This window comes from Nannobrachium achirus (genome assembly GCF_963921795.1).
Source record: "Nannobrachium achirus genome assembly, chromosome: 24".
Lineage (NCBI taxonomy): Eukaryota > Metazoa > Chordata > Actinopteri > Myctophiformes > Myctophidae > Nannobrachium > Nannobrachium achirus.
In genome coordinates, this window is record NC_137831.1 from 25,311,357 (window position 1) to 25,335,180 (window position 23,824).

General features: G+C 42.5%; 1 protein-coding gene across 1 annotated transcript in view; it reads right to left on the reverse strand.

Annotated features, from left to right (window-relative positions):
• Positions 1–4,606: 4,606 nt before the first annotated feature.
• Positions 4,607–23,824, reverse strand: part of zeb2b (zinc finger E-box binding homeobox 2b) — a gene marked incomplete at both ends in the record, with an annotated part of 61,787 nt that continues 42,569 nt past the window's right edge. Inside the window, 4 exons of the mRNA XM_080720430.1 lie at positions 4,607–5,130; positions 6,495–6,728; positions 9,370–9,550; positions 11,637–13,714. Coding sequence (XP_080576556.1) covers positions 4,607–5,130; positions 6,495–6,728; positions 9,370–9,550; positions 11,637–13,714 — 3,017 coding nt within the window. The remainder of the gene's footprint in view (positions 5,131–6,494; positions 6,729–9,369; positions 9,551–11,636; positions 13,715–23,824) is intronic.

The window sequence follows — 23,824 nt, forward strand, 5'->3', positions numbered from 1 at the left end:
AATGAGCTATCTGTCCGCTTTAGATCGGGTGTGTTAAACGCACTCGCGAAATCGTCGCCGGCATCAAAGTAGAACTCACAATGGCGCCGTCGAGCGGCTGGTGATTGAGGTCAATGGCTGTCCTCTTCGGGCCGTTTGCCAACGGTGGCGTTTCTCAGGTAGCGAGGGATAGGGATGGGGCGATAAGCAAGAATAAGAAAAAACAACGGCGCTGTCCAAGAAGGAAGGGTGGCGGGCTCATGTTTATAAACATAATATTATGTCTCAGATCATAAGATTATCGTGATAAAAAACACACACGATAATCGTATTGTGGAGATTTAATTTTATCGTGATATCGTTCAGCACTGGGATCAATTCACCTTTTATTTGCCGAGCTGCATATCCTGTACCACTTAAACCCTCTATAATTGGTAAAAGGTACTTATAATATACATACTTGATACAGTCTTTTTTTCACTCTCTATCAAATGTCTTTGCCAAAACAATAGCCGATCTACAAGCTCACATCGCGACGCGTTGTGAGCGTCGCATCGTTGTGAAGCTTGTCTGCAATTTTTTTGGCAAATGTTCCGCTCCAGGATAATGGATCTTGTTTATCGCGATAATATCGTAAATTGCAATTTCTTTCGTCACAATATCGTAAATTGCAATTTCTTTCGTCACAATATCGTAAATTGCGATTTCTTTCGTCACAATAATCGTGATACGAAATTTTCATATCATCCCATCCCTAGCGAAAGATGAACAGTTCCGTTGTAAAACGGATAAACGGCGGTGCTGCGCATTGACCTGGAATAAAACCCCATAGGCCCAATGTCGTATCGCTTGTTTTCCTGTAATGGTTAAAAACACAGAACAGTAAAAAGAAAGAAAAAAAAAAGAAAAAACAACACTGCAGGCTGTGAGGCTGACCTTAAAGTGCACCGTGATGTAAGCAACGCAGCAGCTAATACGATTAATAATGGGTGTGCAAGATTTTAGATTGTATTGATTGATGGTAAACAACAGCGTTGTCGATAATTAGACATTGTCACACATAAATAAAACAACCCCAAGTATTAACTTGACAAAATCAGTCTACGGTTTCATTAGCCTTTAAGCATCTAAAACATACACACGCGCGCGCGCACACACGCACACGCACACACATTTTGTTTCTACAATAAAATGTAGAGAAAATAGAGAAAATAATGTGCCTAGTTGCTCACTGTTACGTGGATGTTTAAATGTCAGAGTTCATGCAATGGGGTGTAAACACATAAAAGCGATATGAAATGTGAGTGGGTTTTATTGGTGAAATGAACACGACCCACAGCTGATATGAAGATTGGGGTCTGTTTGGTCTCAGTACAAAATGTGAATTAAGACCCCATTTTCACACAATTCTGCATTAGCATATTACATCCGTAATTGCATAATGCTGATGTAATAATAATGACAAAGTCATTCATAATATTGATTTTGTATAGAATGGTAGAGAGAATAATATATCGTCGTTGTCGTGTGGAAACCTTGTATGTCCCAAACCATTTGTTTTGTATTTATCATTTTTTTAAATGATTTAAAAATGATTTAAACTAGTGAAAACAGCCGATCTACAAGCACACAACGCCTCGCGGTGCGAGGCGTTGTGTGCTGTGCTTGTATATTGGCTGTTTTCACTTTTGTGCGATGGCCTTGTATGATGAAGCAGTGCTTTACTTTGCGAAAAAATGTACAAATTTGAAACTTGGAGATACGAGGTTTCTGCCCGACAGTGACAATATAAGCCTATTAATACATAATATTAATTCAAGAATCAGAATTGAAAGTTGACCCCTGAGTTAATTTAACTCTGAGAGTGAACCATATAGTGAACCTGTGTCTGTGTGTGTGTGTGTGTGTGTGTGTGTGTGTGTGTGTGTGTGTGTGTGTGTGTGTGTGTGTGTGTGTGTGTGTGTGTGTGTGTGTGTGTGTGTGTGTGTGTGTGTGTGTGTGTGAGTGAGTGTGAGTGTGAGTGTGTGTGTGTGTGTGTGTGTACAAAAGGAACCCCGCAGGGGTCCATTTGGTTTCCACTTGTACACTGTCAAGAGTTAAATTAACACAGAGGATTTAAATGAGTTTTACATGAGCTCAGAAAGAAACATCAAGGCGTCTGCTTTGTTTGGTACTTTGTATTTTGGCTACTTTTTATTCGAGCATGGTCATTTCATCATCAGAAATTACAAATTAAGAATTCAATAATACTTTTACAAAGACATCTCAGGAAAACTGTGTTTCTCCAGTCAATATTATGATACATAGTATTTAACAGTCCCTCTTCATTTTCTAACCTTTTAAAAAACAAAAGAAAAAACAAAGATGAACAAGTGGAATTATTTGTGTTTTTTTTCTTCCTTTCTTTCTTTTTTTCCTTCTTTTTTCAGTTGAAAATACAGTGTTTTCACAATTGTATAAAAGTTCCCAAATTTGGACTTTTTTTTTTTAATGTTATTTCCCAGTCACTGGAAAATAAACGGCAAAATAAAATAAAAATAAGAAAGATTAAACATCGCATTTCACAATGTCTCGACACACAATAAATGCTCTCTTTTCACGTAAAATGTTTGCCCCTATTTTGTCCGACAACCATGTTCCTTTGTTTTACTAAAATATATCTATATATTGAACTATAGTACTGTACACAAACAGTATGAAATAAATAAAATCAGGAAATACAAAATGGGACACATAAATAATGCTTCATTTTTTCGCTTGTTTCCAACCTACAAATAAAATGAATACGATTTGTTAAAAAAAAAGAAGAAAACATGGTTTGGCGTAATACTGAGAAAGAGAGAGAGAGAACATATACATGAACAGAAAAAAAACATTGCACAATAATAATATGTAAACTAAGCGTTGTGTTACCTATAGTCTTAATACTGTCATGGGTGTGTTTTTTTTTTAATCTTCATCTCTTATATTAATACTGAAGCTGGTGACACAAAGCAGTGATTCTCAAACCTGTTCATGTCAAGGACCCCCAAATTAATTCGCATTTGGCCGCGGACCCCTACATTTTTCTCAAAGAAAAGCAAAATAATAATAATAATAATACAACAACAATGAAAATAGCCGGTTTATAGGGGTTAAATTGGTTACACCAATTTCGCCATATTAACACATTTCGGTAGGGACCCCAGGAACCCCCCTCAGTGACCCCTGGGGGGTCCGCGGACCCCCACTTAGAGAACCAAAGTGACCTCTCCTTGGACGCGACACGCGGTGGCACATTGCATTAATACACAGGTTCAAAGGTTTGCATAATAAGGCTTTTCTTTTCTCTTCTAAAAAAAACAACCTTTTCAAAGGCTTTGCCCTTCATATTTTTCCTTAGACATCCCCGTTTTTTCCCTTAAAATGTATACTTTTTTAAGTCCTTCGTCATTTCCTCTGTATGGGTTTTTACTGAACCAGAGGTGAGGCTTTTACCATTTCCATCCTAGCGGCCCTTTGTTTGTCATTACAGTCAGAATTTTTCAACATTTCAATATATATTTTAAACACTTTCAAAGGGTAGACCAGCTATTTTCGCTGATGCGACACCGCATTATGACAAAGTATAAATCGGGCCTAAGTGCTTCAAAAACTGAGTGGTTCGTGAACATTGGACGAAACAAAACAAAACAAAAAAAGGTTTTAAGCGTGATGATGACAGTAGGTAATGAATGTCCAGGGACTGGAAGTAGTACGCAGGACACACACTGCTCCTTTTTCTCAACACTGTATAAATATATACATAGGCAATACTTTTGAATTATTCTTCAGTTCTTAATCGTGATTATAAGTATAGCGGTAGGAGTGCAATTTTGTACAAGTCACTAGTTGTGCTATAAATACTATAGAACACTGGGGGATGTTAGCACCACACATATTCTTCTTCTTTTTCTTTTAGGCCGTAATGTTACTGTACATGTAATGTGTCCAAATGGATCTCATTTATTCCTTTTGTTCGGTTTGCATAATGCAGCTTACTTCACAAACCCTTGCCCCCACCCACCACCCTACACACCTCTTTCCAAAACACGCACACAACCTGATTTAAACTTGGTTCGCCCACGTTTGACACCAGACACATAGCAGATTTACAAGAACACGACTGAAGTATTCAAAAGAACAACAAATTACTAAGTAAATATACTAAGTAACATTTCAGACTGTCCGTTGTCCACCACTGCTTGTAGATCTGCTACATGTGGTGCGAGTCACGAGGGGCAGACCCCAGTATAACTCAGTCTTTAAACAATGCCGCCCCCCTCGAGTCGTAATTGATTTTGTATTTGAGTCCACGTCTACTTGCGCAGACAGCCCCTCCCCCCCTTCCCCCTAACCCTTCGAGAGTCCTTCAAAATAAAAGCTTCCTGGAAGCCTCAGGCACGTGCACGTATAACTTCAAAACACCAACGTTGTGTTTTTAAACCCAACAGGTTTAATAATACTGAAGGAAAAAATAACATTACAAAATAATACAAAAAACATAAAACAACGAAACAAACGTGGGAAGCTTTTCGTCGTCGTTTCCTTGATTATCCGACACCTCCCCCCACCCCTTCCTTCCCCCCCACACACACTACGTCCTGTACTACATCCCGTCCTCCGTCGCGTCCTCGCGGTCCGATTTGGTTTCCGTCTTGCCGTCCAGCGAGGAGCTGTCGTCCGCGGACTGCAGCTCCTCGGCGCCGTTCATCATCATGTCCTCCTCGTCCTCCTCCCCCCGCAGCGTGTCCGGGTCGTCCGTGTCCGCCAGGCTCCGCCTCTCCTCCTCCTCCTCCTCAAACTCCTCCTCCTCCATCTCGAACTCCGCCTCCTCGCGGGCGCCGAACGCCTTGTTGTCCCTCCTGGCCGCCGCCGCCGCCATCTTGGCCATGTATGCGTTGGCGTTGCCGCCGTCCCCGTCCTGCCTCGCGTCCCTCGCCATTCCTCCGACTATGCCACCTCCTCCGACTACGCCACCTCCGCCTATTCCCCCTCCGCCACCGTTCATGGCCTCGTGCCTGAGGATGCTCTCCCTCTCCCCCAGCTCGGAGGCGCCGTAGCCGGGGTGGTGTGGTGGCGCCAGCCCCTGCAGGTAGGCCCGGCTCATCAGCAGCTCCGTGGGCTCCAGGTGTCCCATCACGCCTCCTCCTCCTCCTCCGCCACCTCCACCTGTATGGGGTTGTCACGATCGGGACATTTTAGTTAGTTAGTTAGATTCATTGTCACTCAAATCATTGCAATAGGCTCTATGGACAGAAAAGGCGATTATAAGACTAAAGGTGGTTGCACACTGCTGCGTTTTTCGTTGCGAAATGCGTTTTTCAGGGCAAGGAGAGAGAGAGAGATAGAGAGAGCAAGGGACCGAGTGGTGCGCGAAACGGGCAGCAGTGTGCAAACGTGACTGACATAACGTGAGGTTGATTTTTTTATTTGCGTGCTCCGAAATTCAGTCCGATATTCGGCCCGAAAAACGCAGCAGTGTGCAACCACCTTTAGACTAGTGTTTCTCAAACTTTGATATTTGAAAGTCTCCTCTTAACTCAAACTCTGCCCAAAAAATACCCCTTTGTACCCCTTCTCTGCCATGCCCGTAGAACCCGTAGATTTAATAAGCTTTAATTAAAAATCATTTTTTTATCGAAGCGGAACTAAAATAGGCCGGAACTAATGCTCCGTGATCGGTTTCTACACGGACACATTATTGAGCGGACCACTTAACATTGAGTCCGTGAACCGGAAGCGGGTGGTCCGTCGTCTATTTTGGCCCGTTAGCTTTCTGTCTAAACTCCGCGGCTTACAGATGGAGAACGGATTGATCAATTGAAAAGATTTCAACGGATTTGAGAAGCTGATGGAATACGCGAACACACGATGCATAGCAGTGTCCGATCACGCACGATGGGAACTGGATGAGCGCCCACGTTAACAGGTAGGAGAAGCCGGCAGTGAAAGACATAGAGAAATCTACGGGCTCTACGGCCGTAAACTACGAATGAGTTAACTTTGACAGGGTACAAATTTCAATTTAGACCCCCATAAAGGAACCTAGAGAGTCCCTGAAATCCACTTTGAGAACCACTGATTTAGACTAAGAATGGAGGGTTCAATTGGTTAATGGTATGTTTGGCATTGGTCATTGGAACATAACAGAAATTCCAAAGGGCAGATATGGCAAATAACGAAAGAATGTGTAAGGCATAGCTCACAATGTACAAAACTGTTACTTTTCAGGATTCAAATCCAAAAATAGCCAAAGTAACAGGTCAACAAGCTCAAAACGCATCACTTCGTGCCACGTTTTGAGTTTGCAGATCTGCAACTTTTGATGCTTTTTGTGTGATGCTGTTGTGTGATCAAGTAGGACGTTGATTTACGCACATGGTTTATATTACATTGGGGGAAAAAAACACACCAAAAGTTAAAAGATGGAGATAAGAGGTTTCTGCCCAACAACAACAACGTTAATATGTAACAATCGCAAACGGGGCCCGTACCTCCGCCTTTCTCCCGCGCCTCCCTCTCGGCGGCCTCGCGCTCCTCGGCCTCCCGCTTGCAGTAGGAGTAGCGGTGGTTCATGTGCTGCGAGTACGAGCCCGAGTGGGAGAAGCGCTTGCCGCACTTGTCACACTGGTAGGGTTTCTCCCCCGAGTGAAGGCGCGAGTGCTCGATGAGGTGGTGCTTGTGTTTGAACGCCTTCTTGCAGATCTGGCACTGGTGCGGACGCTTGCCTACACGCGCGCACACACACACAGACACACACGCACAGGGAGGGAGAGAGCGGGGGAAGCGTGAGTAGGGCTGCCTCCCTCGAACAAATCAACAGAGTCAGGAAAAAATATTCAAACACACACACATCGGCAAGGAGGACTGATGGATCGGGGCGGGCGTGGAGTAATGATGACGCCGCGCCGCATTAATGCTAACTCTGACTTACGGACCGGCGGATTGTTTGTTTATTCAAATGACGGAGTGGTGTAGGGTGCGGGATGAGAGAGTGCGCGTGCATTCTCTGGTCTGCATTACGGGCCGATAACCCTCCTTTTTGGTAAAAGCTTGCATCGACAAAAAAACAACAACACAGAAGTACTTCTTTTAGGGCCGGCGGACGCGATGTAAATAAACACGAGCAAAGCAAACAAATAGAGAAGGTCGAGGCAAGGAAATAAACAAATTCACGCAGTGGAATGAAAGATTATCTCTTGAGAGTCATTCCGGTTCATGGTGACTACCGTCTGACCCTGTTTTTTGGGGGGTGGTGGGGGCTGGGCGCTGCGCGACCCATTATGATGGGAAACGCTGGCTACAGAGACTGACATCTGAAACTCACGCCGGGCCCACATTGACGGGCTGACATTTCATGCCACCGTGCCATAAATTGTCTCTGTAACTGGAGTGGATTGGAACTGTCCATCACTTGACTGACGGACAGTCGAAAGAGTGCGCTGCTGCATATCTGATTGTCTGAACCAGATCATTACACGCCAGTTTATAATTTAATATCTGCTAAAACCACACACTGAGCTCTGGATTAACTGGAATCGTTTTTTTGCTGAACCACGGTCTGGGAGTTGGCGTTCATTCCTGTAACTAGCTTTGGTTTTCTTCCTATCTGTCATTTTGAGAGAGATTTTCGTCAAAATGTCTGAGATATCTGACTTTGTAATGCTTGAAGGTTCGACCAAGACTCCTTGACCTTCTGTTCAATATGCCCAGAGACAGCGGGCTGTCTGCCGAGCTCTGAAAACCAGACAGCTTGTCCACTGGCATCTCATTGCACTTTTAACTTTACCGGTCCACTATCGGGCATTTTACTCACAACTCCTAAAATCTATGTATAAAATCAGCTCCACATAGAAGACTACAAAAACACATGTGCCAAAAGTCAAGTTTTAAGTGGTTATTGAACCTATCTCCTGTCCAGGAAGGAACTACGAAACACAGCTTTGTTGTAGCTAATTCTGTGGAATCTATTCAACTGTCCACAGGGCCCTGCTAAACAAACAAAGTGTAAAGTGAAGTAAAAAAGTTAATTCACTCCGCAGTTTGCCTGAAGCCATATTTCTCCCCGTGTTCCAACGAGATAGAGCGAAGGCTGCCGTCTGTTTTTTCCGGGACGTGCGTGGCAGATAACGGACAGAAAAATGATGCAAGCCGGTGAAAGATGATCTCCGCGTAATTTGTTTAATGAAAAGACTTGTTATCGGCCCTGGTTGTAGCTTTCAGAGAGCGCCGCGCGAATGATGAGATCTATCGCCAATAACGGGAGGGGGGAGGACGGGGACGATAAAGAGAGCGTTGCGGCTTTTTAACTGCCCGCGTTACACGGAGGTGATTTGATGTGTGGCTTTTTGAGATAATAAAAGAGCTTCATATAGCGGCCGCGGCGTTATGATGGATGCCTGTGGAAGCTGTCAGCGAGCGCTGCACTGTGGATGAATGAAGTACCACGCCTCCGCGAACATCAATCATGTGCTTTGTACAGAATAAAAGTACTCACGGACACACATGAAACACATCCTAAAACAGTGATTCTCAACGTTTTGTATCTCTTTTTTTAATTAAAAGAGCCCCAAATGATTTGCTTTTATCATTTAGTCCATAATTCCTTTACTATGTACTGTAGGCATTGAGATGATAGGATCTGTCCATTGCTCTATCGTATGTATAGAGATTATAGTTAAACTCTGACCAAAATAGCCATTCCTGTAAGTTCTCTGGTTGTATTTACTTGTACATGTAATACCAGTGAACATTAACAATCCATCATTTAGCTGAGGAACCCCTGGGACCCCCTCAAGGACTACTGGGGGTCCCCGGCCAGACCACACGTTGAGAACCACTGTCCTAGAAACATATCAACAACTAGCAAGATCAACACATCAAAGACTTGTAAAGAATTGAAAGAACGTCAAAGACTTCAAACATTTCTATGCTACACAAGCTGTTTTGTTAAAGAATTCGTATTAAAATTACTATATATATATTGTTTTATCCTGGCCATTTGTTAGCAATACTCAACATCAACCCTGTCGACAGAAAAAAACAAGTTAGGTCTCTTTTTTTTCTTATTTTTTTTAATAATTTCTTTAATATATTTTTTTATACAAACAACTGAAGAAGGGAACGGAGGAGAAAGGGGAAGGGAAGATTTGTCGGCGAGGTAAAAAAGAAAAGAAAACAACCGTAACAGTACCCATATCATATTTTAAGGATATTTCCTCTTTACTTTCTTTCTTTTTGTTTAAGAGAACACAAACAAACATCAAACGAATCGAACATAAAAGAATAAATGAAAAATAAACATGGAAGGGGAGGGGGCGTAGGGAAGGAGGGAGAGGGGTAAAAGAGGGGTCTAAAACAGTGATATACCTGTGTGCTCATATTTGTGTCTTAGAAGGGAACTGCTCTTCTGGAATGTTTTGTCGCACAAGTCACAGGCGTACATACCACTTTCTGTCTTCTTAATCTTCTTCCGGGACAGACAGGACTCTGCGTCCGTCATGTCGTCCAGCCCCGACATGTAATCCGCTGTCCCGTCCAGGAGCTCCCCCTGGTGGACACAACACAGAAACACAAGGGAGGAGAAGGAAAGGAAAATCAGTGGTCGGTCGTAAAAGGTGACTTCAGTTCATTCCAATTTGATTAAAGGTAGGGTAAGTGACTTAATTTAATTCAGATAATAACAAAATGGTTGAGTTCTGATAGTACTATAATAGTAGTGTTTACTCCATACAAGGACTTCCGACCTATCCCCTGTGAGGAGAAAAAAAGGTGTGTGTGTGTGTGTGTGTGTGTGTGTGTGTGTGTGTGTGTGTGTGTGTGTGTGTGTGTGTGTGTGTGTGTGTGTGTGTGTGTGTGGTGTGGTGGGTTTATGTCAGACTGTCGATGCTGGGGGGTTAAGGACTCCATTGAGAGAGAGAGAGAGAGAGAGAGAGAGAGAGAGTGTGTGTGTGTGTGTGTGTGTGTGTGTGTGCGTGTGCGTGTGTGTGTGTGTGTGTGCATGAACGCAGGCACGCACGCACATGCTTGTGCATGGAGCGGAGCTCCTCGTCCACACACAGTCATGCATATTTAAAACGGGTTGCATACCTCCATTGATTTGTCATCAAAGTTTCAAACCTGGAATAATCTCAAACAATCCGTCGGGCTGGCAAGCCCCCGCTATTAAAATGATAACCAATACTCGCCTCGTTTTTTATCGTTAATTCAACATGTTCTTTCTCTATATAATCCTCTGTGTCCTTTTATAATGAAGATTAGCTTTAAAAAAAAAAAGGAGGAGAAAAAAGAATAACTGATGGGAGAGCGTTATAACACGACGACTTCATAATGGGAGGAACGACACCCGAGCCATTCTTGAAATTGTGAACTCATAAAGATAAGAATCAGCGCGGTCTCCTTAACGGCCAATATCGAGACGAACCAAAGGCTTCAGTTAATGAACATGTCGGACAATGATACTGACCCGCCGTATAAAGCACCGTGCTTTAAGAGGGAGTCCGCTATCACTCCGCAATCAATTGGAGCTAAATGCCCCCGTAGCTGTGTTTTTAAAATCTAATTTAATAACTTAGAATAGGAAACATTATTAATACTTTCTTTCTTTCTTTTCTCTCTCTCTCTCTCTCTCTCTTTCTTCCCCAAATCAAAATGGTTCCCGTCTATGTTAAACAGCCCTCAGCGTTCAGCGGTAATGAACACGGAGCCTGCATTATTCATCTAGTCTGCTGAAGCTCGTTCTGGGAACCCTCGTAAGTCCATCTTTCAACTTTCTTATGTTATTTCTATTTCCCTATAAACAATTCATTCCAAGAGTGTCGCACAAAAGTAGTGAAAATAGCTGATCTACAAGATCACAAGCCTGTAGATAGGGTATTTTCACTACTTTTTAATATATATATAGTATATGTTTTTTTTAAATAATAACACAAAAAGCAATGTATTTGGAGATACGAGGTTTCCACGCGACAGCAATGGTTTTGCTCTCTTTAAAACTCGCAGCCGAGAATGGTGCATGTGGGAGAGAAAAAACTCTCGACTAGCGCACAGCTTCGGGGCTCACCTTTGTCATTTTTACAAAGGCCTTTCACCCGTATTTTAATATATAAAATATCTTGAGTTGAGACACATGGTTCCTCTCTCTCTCTCTCTGCCTCTCTCTCTCTCTCTCTCTCTCTCTCTCTCTCTCTCTCCCCTTCTCCCTCATGCTCTCTCTCTCTCTCTCTCTCGACAGAGAGAGAGAGAGAGAGCGTTAATGTATTCGACACTCAGAGGTAAGTACAATTCACAGAGGAGAGCCAGTAACAACTGCAAATACCCACCATCACAACCTCTGAAACCCCCACATTTTACACCGTGATACCGCTAATGATGTCTCGCTGTACGAGGGCACCGCTCCGGGCCCCAGGTGCCAGCTGCTTATCTCCATAACCTTTGCCCTGGGGTCGGCGCACCTCAGGTGAGCAGGCGCCTCTCTCCGCGGCTCTGGAGTAGATCCTAATTAGCGCCGCGGAGATCGTTTAGCGAGAAACGGCTGTGTTTTTCGAGACCATTGAGGGGAATCTGTGCAAAAAAACAAAAGAGAGCCCCTGAGGCCTGGGGCTTTGGACAGAGCCACACAGGTTAGGCTTATTTACCTGGAAACCTGGCTTCCGCTGGTATTTTCTCCGCTGCTGCATCTCGGCAAAGGTAGCTGCGCCCGTCGCGTAAGTATAGGCCATGTGCGGTAGGAAGCCCAGTTGATCCATTCCCGGGTACGGCCTGAGGCCCGGTATGCTGGCCTGCATCGGGGGCATGAACGTGGCTGGCGGGAAGGCGCCCTGCGGCGGCAGGGACGTGTACAGGGGCTTGGAGCCGAAGGGGTTCATGCCGAAGAGGGGGCTAGTGCTTTTTTCGAGGCTTCCGTTGTTGGTCGAACCTGAGAAGTCCTTCTTGAGATAGGCCAAGTTCAGAGGCTCTTCGAAGTGCTCCCGGGGGGAGGGGATGCCGTTGTGGTCCGCGGTGATGCTGTGCATCTTGGGCCTGCTCTTCACCGTCAGTGCGTGTTTGGGTTCCTTCATGAGCCTGGGCAGAGACAGGTCCAGGGGCTCGGCCTGCAGGTCCTCTGAAGTCAGGCTGTTTGGAGTGTACGAGCTGCTGTGGGAGTTTTTGGACGACGCAGAGGACAGGTTTAACGGGGAGGGTGTGTTGCTACGGGAGTGGTCCAGCTTCTCGCCGATCTTGCCGACGCCGAACTGGTGGTGGTTGTTTTTCAAGTGTCTGAGCACGCCGTCGCAGTTGTTGATGTTGTTGTGGAGCTCGGCGATGGAAGGGGACGTTATGCGGTCGGCGGGCTTCACTAGCGACAGCGGCGACCTCGCTGTCAGAGGGTCTTTCTGCAGGGTGTGGTGGTTGTTTGTGGCCCCGACCATGTCCATTATGTTATTCCTGTGCTGCTCCAGTGTCGGGCTTCGAGTGCTGCCAAACTGGTACATTTTCCTCTGCTCGAACCACTCCTTGACAAATTCCTGAGGAAGGCCGACCGCTATGGAGATTTTGAGCAGCTCCTCCGAGTTGGGCTCCATGTTCATGGCGAAGTAGGCCTTCAAAACGGACATGTGGTCCTTGTAAGGGTTCATGGGAGCCGGCAGACCCTTCTCGGACAAGATGGAGGACAGCAGGTGGGAGCTCTTCTCCATGAACAGCCCAGGCTTGTTGGGCATCAGGTTCTCGCTGGGCTGCAGCACCGCTTTGATCTCCTCGTTCATTTTGCACATGTAGCGTTCGTGCTGATGCAGCGGGATGGGACCGTTGAAGGTCTCTTTGCAGTATTGGCACGCAAACGGTGTAAACAGGTTGTTCTCCTGCATCTTCTCCTCCAGGTCTCCGTCCAGCAAGTGGTTGTGTTTCTCCCGCTTGATATTGCTAATCTGCCTCTTTGAGTCCGCCGTCAAGCTCTGCAAGCAGGCCTTGGCCTCGTTCACCTTCTCCAGCGTGTAGTCGATGATGCTCTTGGTGGCGCCGTTGTGGTTGACGAGCGGGAGCCCCATGGGGTGCGCCCCGCCATGCGCCATGAGTCCCTGCTTCTGCTCCTCGATCTGGGACCCCAGCTCCTTCATGTAGGCCTTGAGCCGGGACAGCTCCTCGGGCTTGCAGTCCATCTTCTGGCGGCACACAGTGTTGTCCACGATCTGCAGGACCTTCTGCACCTCGCTCAGATTGTTGGCCAGTGGGCCCGGGTAGCCCAGGAACTGCGGGTCCAGCCCGCCCATCCCCAGGTGCTGCAAGGGACTCTGGGCCGTCTGGTTGGGGTGGTGGTGGTGGTGGTGGTTGTTGTTGTTGGGGACCCCCAGCGGGCTGTTCCCCCCTCCTCCTCCCCCGTTCATGAAGTGCATACCGGGGGCTCCGAAGGCGTGGGATGCCATCATGAGCTTGTAGTCGTTGAAGTCGAGCGGCTCGGTCTTGATGTTCAGGTGGTTGTTGTTGTGGTGGTGGTGGTGGTCGGCGAGGCCCGGCGGCTTGCCGTTCTCCAGCTTCTGTCGGAGCTGTGTGACGGCGGCGCTGGTGGGCGAGGACGACGCCGAGGTGGGGGAGGAGCCCGTCTTCATGTTGCCGCCACGCATGCGGCCATTGACGGCAATCAGGCCGATGCATTTCTTGCTGCTGATGTGCGAGCTGTAGGACCCCGAGTGGGAGAAGCGCTTCTTGCAGTTGGGACATTCGTACGGCTTCTCACCTGTGGGCGAGAAAGGAAGAAGAACAACAGATGAGATGACTGACACCTAGAGGGCAGCAATGAAATACAGCAGGTCATATGGCTGATGCTGAAACGCAGTGGGTACACTAATGTCCACTTACAGTATGAGACAGAGGGCATCTAGAAAAGTGGTTCTAAAAACCTTTTTTTGGGAGCTACACGACAGTGTAGTGTTCTCTTCTATACATTGTATGTATTTTTGTTCAGTACCTGTGAATGTTTTTGAGACGTGGGTGCTTCCCTTTTGGCTCTAGTGGTCAGTATAGTATCATGTCAGTATTATGGTTAGTAAACCAACACATCCGCCATCTTGGAACTTACTGCCATGGAAAGCAACCAGTAGAAGCCCCCAGAACCATAGCATACTCAATCATTAAACAAGGGGACTAGCAATTTCAGATTACACATTTTAGTTTGTTCATGAAGAAAAAGAAAAAGTAAAAAACTCAACAAAAAGAAATTACCCTCCACATGGACTCTGCCTTGTCGTGGCGTGGAGGCTTGAGTGCCTCTGTGATCCTTTGGGCCCACCAGAGGATCACAGAGGTCAGACCAAAGAGTCCTACATAATTCTTTTTTTTCTCTCCTTTTCTTTTATAAGGGAGTGAAGTGAAGAAGTTGCCAGCACTCAAGGAATCTCCTTTTTAAAAAAAGTTTATTTACCTCACAACAGGCTCAGAACGGATGCGTTTCGACCATTCAGGTCTTCATCAGCGTTAGTAATCAGCGGCAACTTCTTCACTTTGCGTGTTCTTTTGAGCTGTCCACCGAAAAGACTGTATCTAAATTGGAGTGCTGTGGGCTTTCTGCTTTGTTGCAGGCGTCTCTCTTTTATAAGGGAGTAAAATCTTCTAAACAACTCATGCCCCTATTTTGGGGTGGGGAGTAAAATACTACCATAACCAGCTGACATTAATAACTACTGTTTTCACCCAGTATTTCCACCATAACCAGCTGTGACCTGGAGGAGAAGTGTGTGTTCTGAGTGAGTATGGACGTTTTCTTTCAACCCTCATACAGCATTGTTTAATCCTTGTCACCCCTATACATTACATTGTTACTTTCCTCTCTATACCACCTTATATTTATGGCATCTTTTTAACAGTCAGTATCATGTCAGTTAATGTACTTGCGTAAAAGTAATCATCCAGAGGTTGTGAGGTTCTGCTACTCTTTACTCTGAAGCTTTATTTTGAAGAGAGACTTATTTTCCTAGCTTCAATAATATTGTTGAACCCCACAGACACACTTTCATTTTAAAAATGACAAAGTTGCACAATAGTCAGGATATATTTAAAAATAAATTTAGGAATAAATTCATTACCAATATATTTCTTGTATTTGTAAAGTTGTCTAAAAAAATCTCACAAAGATTGAAATTCAGTTTCCCTTGGGGAATCTATGACAGCTGCTGAAAGTTGGGGTAACATTAACTTTACTAAACAGGAAGAAATTACAAAAAAAAAGAAAAGAAAATCTGCTTCAAGTAGCATGTAAGGGGTCAAACTGTTTTTTATGATTCTGAATCCATTGCAAGCATTTGTTTTGCATGAAAAAACACTTGTGGTGCAAAATACAGGCCCACAAAAAGACGGTTTGTGATGACATGTGAAAGTGGCTATGAATTTCAATATTTTGAGATGTGTTTCTTCTAGCCAACTTTAAACTTTACAAACACATTGGTGAAGAAATGTATTGGTAAGGAATCTATTCCCAGATGTGACACTATTCTGACATATCCTGACTAACAAGTGAATGTGATCTGGTAGATCAGGTTTTTCTGCCTGAGAGCAATGATATAGAGCTACATTTGAACAGTGGTTCAATACTGTAATATCCTCCAATAAAAGAGTACTCATGCACACACATGACAACCTCAAAAAGCAACAGACACTGGTATGGAACTCCTGGTTTACTGGGACGGGGTTCAATTCCCTGCAGTGTCCTGCAGCTATCTGCAACATATTTGTAATATCTATCATCTTAACACCTGGGGAGCCAAACTCGTTCAGGGACGAGTTATGGCCACTAGGTGTCCCCCTGCCACAGGAAGTTATATCGTCCACAGACGAGGCAACAAACAGTTAACTTTTTGAGACTGCAGCTGCCCTTTGCATGACCTGAGTCCATTACGTCACCCAGTCAGTGAAGGCAGCCCCTCTGGGGAAGACATCACGGAAGGACTTATCATGCTTTACATTCTACTTTGAAACATAAGAACGGCTTTATCTCAGAATGACATGAAAACAGCCCCATGGAAGCAGAGAGCTGATTGTTTTCACGGCGACACTTTACCGCGATTTTACCGCGATTTTTGGATTTTAGTTTCGCGAGCGTTTGTAAACAAATGGATTATCCTCCTCAATCTTCTCTGGACACGCACGTGCACACGCACGAAGCTTGCGAGGCACGTCAAAACAAAGCGTAAGTCAATGGTGGCAGCAGCAACAGCTATAAATGTTATAAACCTTAGCAGCCCATGTGTTAATATGTATCTGTAATATATATCATCTTAATATGTATCTGTAATATAGATATCTATCTGTAATATCTATCATCTATTTGTAATATAGATATTTATCATGTCTATCAATCATATAGCTATCTATCATCTTATCTATTTGTAATTAAGTGTGCCTGCCATGCAATGGCAAAACACTGTAATCCGCCATACTTAAGTAATTAAAGTTCTTGCAAATTTCTGCACGTAATAACTGCAGCACAATTTACACCACCCCGCAATAAAAACGTGCGGCTTGGTTGGTTAAGCCCTGCCCCCTCTGTATTCCTATTGGCTGGGCTTTAAACAGCGATAACTCCAGTTCACTGCATGGTACCGTCTTGAAACTTGGTGTCTGGACTTAAACGGCCAATAGGGACTTATTACTTAAGCCCAGCATGGCAAAACTTAATGTCCTTAATGTCCTTTGACACCTTTGTGTTTCACTGTCCACCTAAAAGGGGAACAAAATATGAAAAGAAAGCTTAGGCTTCTGAATCCTATGAGATTAATACCTTTTTTCAACTTTTTTCAACTTGGTCAAGTTTTTATTTATTTATGTATTTTTTTCTAAAGACAACATTGGTTTGTGACCTATGACCTTTGTGTTTGACCTTCAGGGTGGATCCATTGTTGAGGGAGTGGATCAGGATCCTGATGCTCAGATCTCCACCTTCTCTACGACACCACACCATGTTAGAGTGTTACCAGAGGGTATGAATTTAACCCACACACCATACAAATATAGCCTAACACCACAAGAATTTACCCTAACATCAAAGGGCCATTCACACTATAACTATGACTATATGGTTCATTTTATAGTGCTCAGTGTGAACTTCAAACAACACTATTTGGGAACATTGAAAACGGGTTCTATACGCCCATGTTGTTAATGTTGAATGGTTAATTGGAAAGGTTATGAATTAATGTATTATTGATTTTGTTTTCCTGTAATAATTATAACTGCTCTCCTCCCAAAAGACAGACAGACAGACTGACAGGCACGCACGCACGCGCGCGCGCGCACGCACGCACACGCACACACACACACACACACACACACACACACATACACTACTCAATGGAAATTGACAGGCGTTTATTAATATACATTTGTGTCAATAAAGAAATTAAATCAAAACCCACCTTGTCTTGTTTTTTGACGACATGGGGTTAGTTAGGTTCATGTTTTTGACAGTATTATTGGTTCACGTTTTTGATAGTATTATTACAATTTGTTGTCATAGGATATGTTGTGTCGTATGATATGAGTTATTTTACTATAGTATGTGTGTGACATCATCATCATACCCGGAAGTTATGCGGGAACACCTATTGAGTGGCAAAAAACTACTTTCTAGCCTTGACAGCCCATACATCTAAACAGAAAGGTCCTATCTGATTGCATTAAATGATGTTAAACTCACTTTGCCACTACATTTGCCATTTACTTTATGCATGCGTATAGCCTTTAGTAATGTTTGTATTGAAAATGTTAAATTATGACGTGAGATTTGTATGTTGTAACAAAGACATGGAATATAAGTGGTTGGAATCTATTTTATATAGGTCAAACAGGCAGAATGCTGTCTAGAATATGTTAAAACTGAATGCAGTTGATAACTATGTGGCTCAGCTCATAATTGTTCATTAATGTGATATGCTGCATACCATGACTGATATTTTCTTTCAGTTAAACATTTACGTTTGGGTGTAGTACGACACGGTCTGAAACCTTATTGCCATTAATTATTTGAATGTAAAGACCAACATGTATGTAAAAACCCAAGAGCTAATGTTTGAATAGAAAATGTTTCTATTTTGCTTAACTTATCAAATTACTTATATATAAATGGTAAATGGTGCGTTTATATACAGCACCTTTCTCCAATGAGCTTTATGATGGAAAAAACAGAACACCTAATTAAATATGCGAATATTTAAATATTTGCATGTTTTGACTTGCCGTCTCTTGCTTCGACTTTAAATTTGACCTAAAATATAAGTTTAGTACGAAAGACCTGGTAGTGGAAAGGTAAAGCACAGGACTTGTGAGCAGAAGGTTGGGGGTTTGAATCCAGGCAATAGCTGTTTGGATTTTTTTTGTCCATTAGAGGGGAGGGGCTTAAAATTTCAATAAAATTTAAAAAAATATTTGTTTTGCTTGCTATTTCCCTTCTTCTCTGCCTTCTTTCGTGACCGCTTGCCTTCTTTCGTCTCTGCCCGTCTGTGCCGTTGCTTTCGGAATCTCGTTAGTGTCGTATATCTTCCATTCACCATCTTTCGGGGGATCGTTAGTTTTTCATTTAGCATTTTTTTCGGGTTTGTCCTTTGAACGTTTACCATGTTTCGGGGTTTCACTTTGGACGAATTTCCTCTTTTGCCCTCTTTCGGGTTTTTCGCTTGCACGATCGTGTCTACCACCATCTTTCGGGGTTTTGCCTTGAACCGCCTTTGGACTTTTCCTTCACCATGGGTGAGGTTTGAACTCTCTCTCTTTGAACTCTGAGGCGGTGATCTTAACCACTGCACTACCACTGTGGTTCTTACATACTCTGTTCTCTTGCAAGCTTTTAACTGAAAGATTAGAGGTAAAGGTACAAGAAGCAGGTAAAACATTGAAAATCCCTACATTGGCTTTGAACCCAGGACCTATTGCTCACCAGTGCTTCATCAGTTCCACTACACTACCATGGCTCACTTAAAGCTTGTTCTCTTGCACAATTTCAAGTGAAGATTAGTTAAAGGTATTGTTTAAAAATGAGGATCACTCTTGCTAGTCTTGAACTAGTAACCTTCTGGCCATGAGGTCTTTGCCTTAACCACTACTCCATGAGGGTATACACTGGTTCTGTCCTCTTGCACATTTTCTTTTTATGCTTGTGGTAATGCCGGTTCAAACTTTAAAAATACACCCAGTGGTTTTGAACCCAAAGGTAATACTAAATGACAGACTCCAGCAGGGATTGAACTAACAACCTGCTGGTATCAAGGCCCATTCCATAACCACTACCCCATTGAGTTTTTTTTCCAAGACACTCTTGTATGTTTTTCACTAAAAGAACCAGATAAAAGATGAAGAAGATTTCTTGCTGGTTTCGAACCTATGACCTTCTACATAGAAGAGCAGCAGCTTAACCACTAGGCTGTTGCATTTTATGGCAATTTTTTCAATTTTGCTGTATGTAATGACAGATTAAGTTACTAGAGCCAGGCAAAACATGGGAAATGTTCAAATCCAGGTAAAAAGAGGAAATCAATAAACAACAACAAATGGTTATGCTTGTGGTAATGCCGGTTCAAACTTGAAAAATACACCTAGTGGTTTTGAACCCAAAGGTAATACTAAATGATGGACTCCTGTAGGGATTGAACCAACAACCTACTGGTATCAAAGCCCATTCCTTAACCTCTACCACATCCTCATCATGGTGCTTCTGTATGTTTTTCACTAAAAGAACCACATAAAAGTCAATAAACAAAGTCAATAAACAACAACAAATGGTTATGCTTGTGGTAATGCCGGTTCAAACTTGAAAAATACACCTAGTGGTTTTGAACCCAAAGGTAATACTAAATGAAAGACCCCTGCAGGAATTGAACTAACAACCTCCCGGTGATAATACCCATTTCATAACCACTACTCCACCAGGGACCCTGCTGGTATTTTTTTATAAATATTGGTCTATAACACGGTTTTATACAGGTTTTAGCCTAAATAACCACTCAAATATTTAAATATCACATTCTCCTTCAAATGCAACACCAATATAACCTTTGTTGGCAACAGGGCACTGACTCTGGTCTAAAATTGGAACAATACAGAATAGACTAGCATACTGTTGATGAAGGCCATGTGGAGTCAATTCAAGCCAATTTTAGTACCACTTTACCTCATGGTTCCAACTCATATATTATATAGTGTCAATAGAGTGGATTTGAACACAGAATTACCACCTTATGAGACTTATATCTCAACCACTACTCCACCATGGACCCTGATGGTGCTGTTCTCTTGTATATTGTTCACTAAAATAATAGTTAGAGGTAAAAGAGTCATGTAAAATTATTAGCACTATTCTTACTAGGCTTTAACTGCGGATATATATATTTTATATAAATATTGGTTCATGATACGCTTTTACACACGTTTTAACCTTAACAACCACTCGGATATTTAAATTTCATATTCCGTTTGGTTCTAAATCCAAGTCATTTCGGATGCCATACCAATATGCCCTTTGTTGGCCACATGATGCTGTTATTGGTCTAAAATTGGAACAATACAGAAAAGATTAGCGTGATACTGTGATGAGAACCATGTGGAGTCAATTCAATTCAGGCCAATTTTAGTACCACTTTACCTCATGGTTCCAACTCATATACAGTGTCAATAGCGTTGCGGTGGCGCGAATGACGAACAGGGTGACGTGAGGCTATATTCTATTGACACTGTATATATGAGTTGGAACCATGAGGTAAAGTGGTACTAAAATTGGCCTGAATTGAATTGACTCCACATGGTTCTCATCTTAGTACCATGCTAATCTTTTCTGTATTGTTCCAATTTTAGACCAAAGTCAGTGACCTGTTGCCAACAAAGGGTATATTGGTGTTGCATCTGAAATGACTTAGAATTAGAAACGGACAGAACATGATGTTTAAATATTTGAGTGGTTATGTCGGCTAAAACTTGTTTAAAACTGTATTATGGACCATTATTAAGATACAGGTTAAGATACAGGGCTTGCAATCAGTATGTTCTTGGTTTGAAACTAGCAAGAACATTTTCGCAAGTTATACCTGGCTCTCATAACAAGATCTTTTATAAACATATTCACATGGATCCAGTGAAGTATGGTATAGTGGTTCAAACACAGGCCTTTAATATAGAAGGTGCTGAGTCCAAGACCAGTGAAGAATATTCTCCAACTTTCACCTGGATCTGTTACATTTATCTAATCTCCGAAGAACACACAAGAGAACAATATAAGTACAAACTACAGTTGGTGCAGACGTAAAGACAGAATTTGCAAAACTTTAAAGTCCTTGGTTCAAACACATCATAGATATCTGCCATCTTTTACATTACTTGTGCACCTTAATCTGATCTAATCTTTTCTTTAAAAAAATGCAAGAGCATTGTCAAGTGTTAACCTTGATGGAGTAGTGGTTATGAAATGGGTATCATTACCGGGAGGTTGTTAGTTCAATTCCCGCAGGGGTTTCTCATTTAGTATTACCTTTGGGTTCAAAACCACTAGGTGTATTTTTCAAGTTTGAACCGACATTACCACAAGCATAACCATTTGTTGTTGTTTATTGATTTCCTCTTTTTACCTGGATTTGAACATTTCCCATGTTTTGCCTGGCTCTAGTAACTTAATCTGTCATTACATACAGAAAAATTGAAAAAATTGCCATAAAATGCAACAGCCTAGTAGTTAAGCTGCTGCTCTTCTATGTAGAAGGTCATGGGTTTGAAACCAGCAAGGAATTTTCTTTATCTTTTATCTAGTTCTTTTAGTAAAAGACATACAAGAGCATTGTGAAGTGTAAACCTTGATGGGGTAGTGGTTCTGGAATGTGCCTTGATGCCAGGAGGTTGTTGGTTCAATCTCTGCAGGGGTCTTTCATTTTGTTTTACCTTTGGGTTCAAAGCCACTAGATGTATTTTTCAAGTTTGAACCGGCATTACCACAAGCATTAAAAGATGTGCAAGAAGACAGAACCAATGCAAACCCTCATGGAGTAGTGGTTAAGGCAAAGACCTTAAGGCCAGAAGGTTACTAGTACAAGACTAGCACGCGTAATGCTTGGTTTTAACCTATACCTTTAACTAATCTTCACTTGAAATTGTGCAAGAGAACAAATTTTAAATAAGCCATGGTAGTGTAGTGGCACTGATGTAGTGTTGATGGACAGGAGGTCCCTGGTTCAAACCCGGTATAGGGATTTTCAAAGTTTTACCTGCTTCTTGTACCTTTACCTCTAATCTTTCAATTAAAAGCTTGCAAGAGAACAGAGTAAGTAAGAACCACAGTGGTAGTGCAGTGGTTAAGATCATCGCCTCAGAGTTCAAAGAGAGAGAGTTCAAACCTCACCAATGGTGAAGGAAAAGTCTGAAGGCGGTTCAAGGCAAAACCCTGAAAGTTGGTGGGAGACACAATCGTGCAAGCGAAAAGCCCGAAAGATGTCAAAAGAGGAAAATCGTCTAAAGTGAAACCCCGAAAGATGGGAAACGTCCAAAGGACAAAAATGAAAAACTAACCATCCCCCGAAAGATGGTAAACATCAGAATGGAAGATATACGACACTAACGAGATTCCGAAAAATGAAAAACTAACCATCCCCCGAAAGATGGTAAACATCAGAATGGAAGATATACGACAGTAACGAGATTCCGAAAGCAACGGCTCAAGATGGGCGGAGACGAAAGAAGGCAGAGAAGCAGGCGAGCGGACACAAAAGAAGGTAGAGAAGGGGAAAAGCAAACAAAACAAATATTTTTTAATTTTATATATACTGAGGGAGGCGGGCTAAATCCATCCAACTCGTCTTATGGACAAAACAATCAAAATGCTATTGCCTGGATTCAAACCCCCAACCTTCTGCTCACGAGTCCTGTGCTTTACCTTCCCACCACCAGGTCTTTCACACTTAAAAGATATTTTAGCTCATATTTAAAGTCGAAGCAAGAGAAACATGTAAATATTTAAATATTCGCATATTTAATTGGGTGTTCTGTTTTTTCCATCATAAAGCTCATTGGAGAAAGGTGCTGTATATAAATGCACCATTTACCATTTATAAGTTATGCAAAATATAAACATTTTATAATCAAACAGATTAGCTCTTGGGTTTTTACATACATGTTGGTCTTTACATTAAAATAATTAATGGCTATAAGGTTTCAGACAGTGTCGTACTACACCCAAACGTAAATGTTTAACTGAAAAAAATATCAGTCATGGCATGCAGCATATCACATTAATGAACAATTATGAGCTGAGCCACATAGTTATCAACTGCATTCTTCTGCCTGTTTGACTTGAAACCTACATAAAATAGATTCCAACCACTTATATTCCATGTCTTTGTTACAACATAAAAATCTCACGTCATAATTTACCATTTTCAATGCAAACATTAATAAAGGCTATACGCATGCATAAAGTAAATGGCAAATTGAGTGGGAAAGTGAGTTTAACACGAATGCATAAAGTAAATGGCAAATGTAGTGGCAAAGTGAGTTTAACATCATTTAATGCAATCAGATAGGACCTTTCTGTTTGGATGTATGGGCTGTCAAGGCTAGAAAGTAGTTTTTTTCCACTCAATAGGTGTTCCTGCTTAACTTCCGGGTATGATGATGATGTCACACACATACTATATAGTAAAATAACTCATATCATACGACACAACATATCCTATGACAACAAACTGTAATAATACTATCAAAAACATGAACCAATAATACTGTCAAAACATGAACCTAACTAACCTGTGTCGTCAAAAAACACGATAAGGTGGGTTTTGATTTAATTTCTTTATTGACACAAATGTATATTAATAAACACATGTCA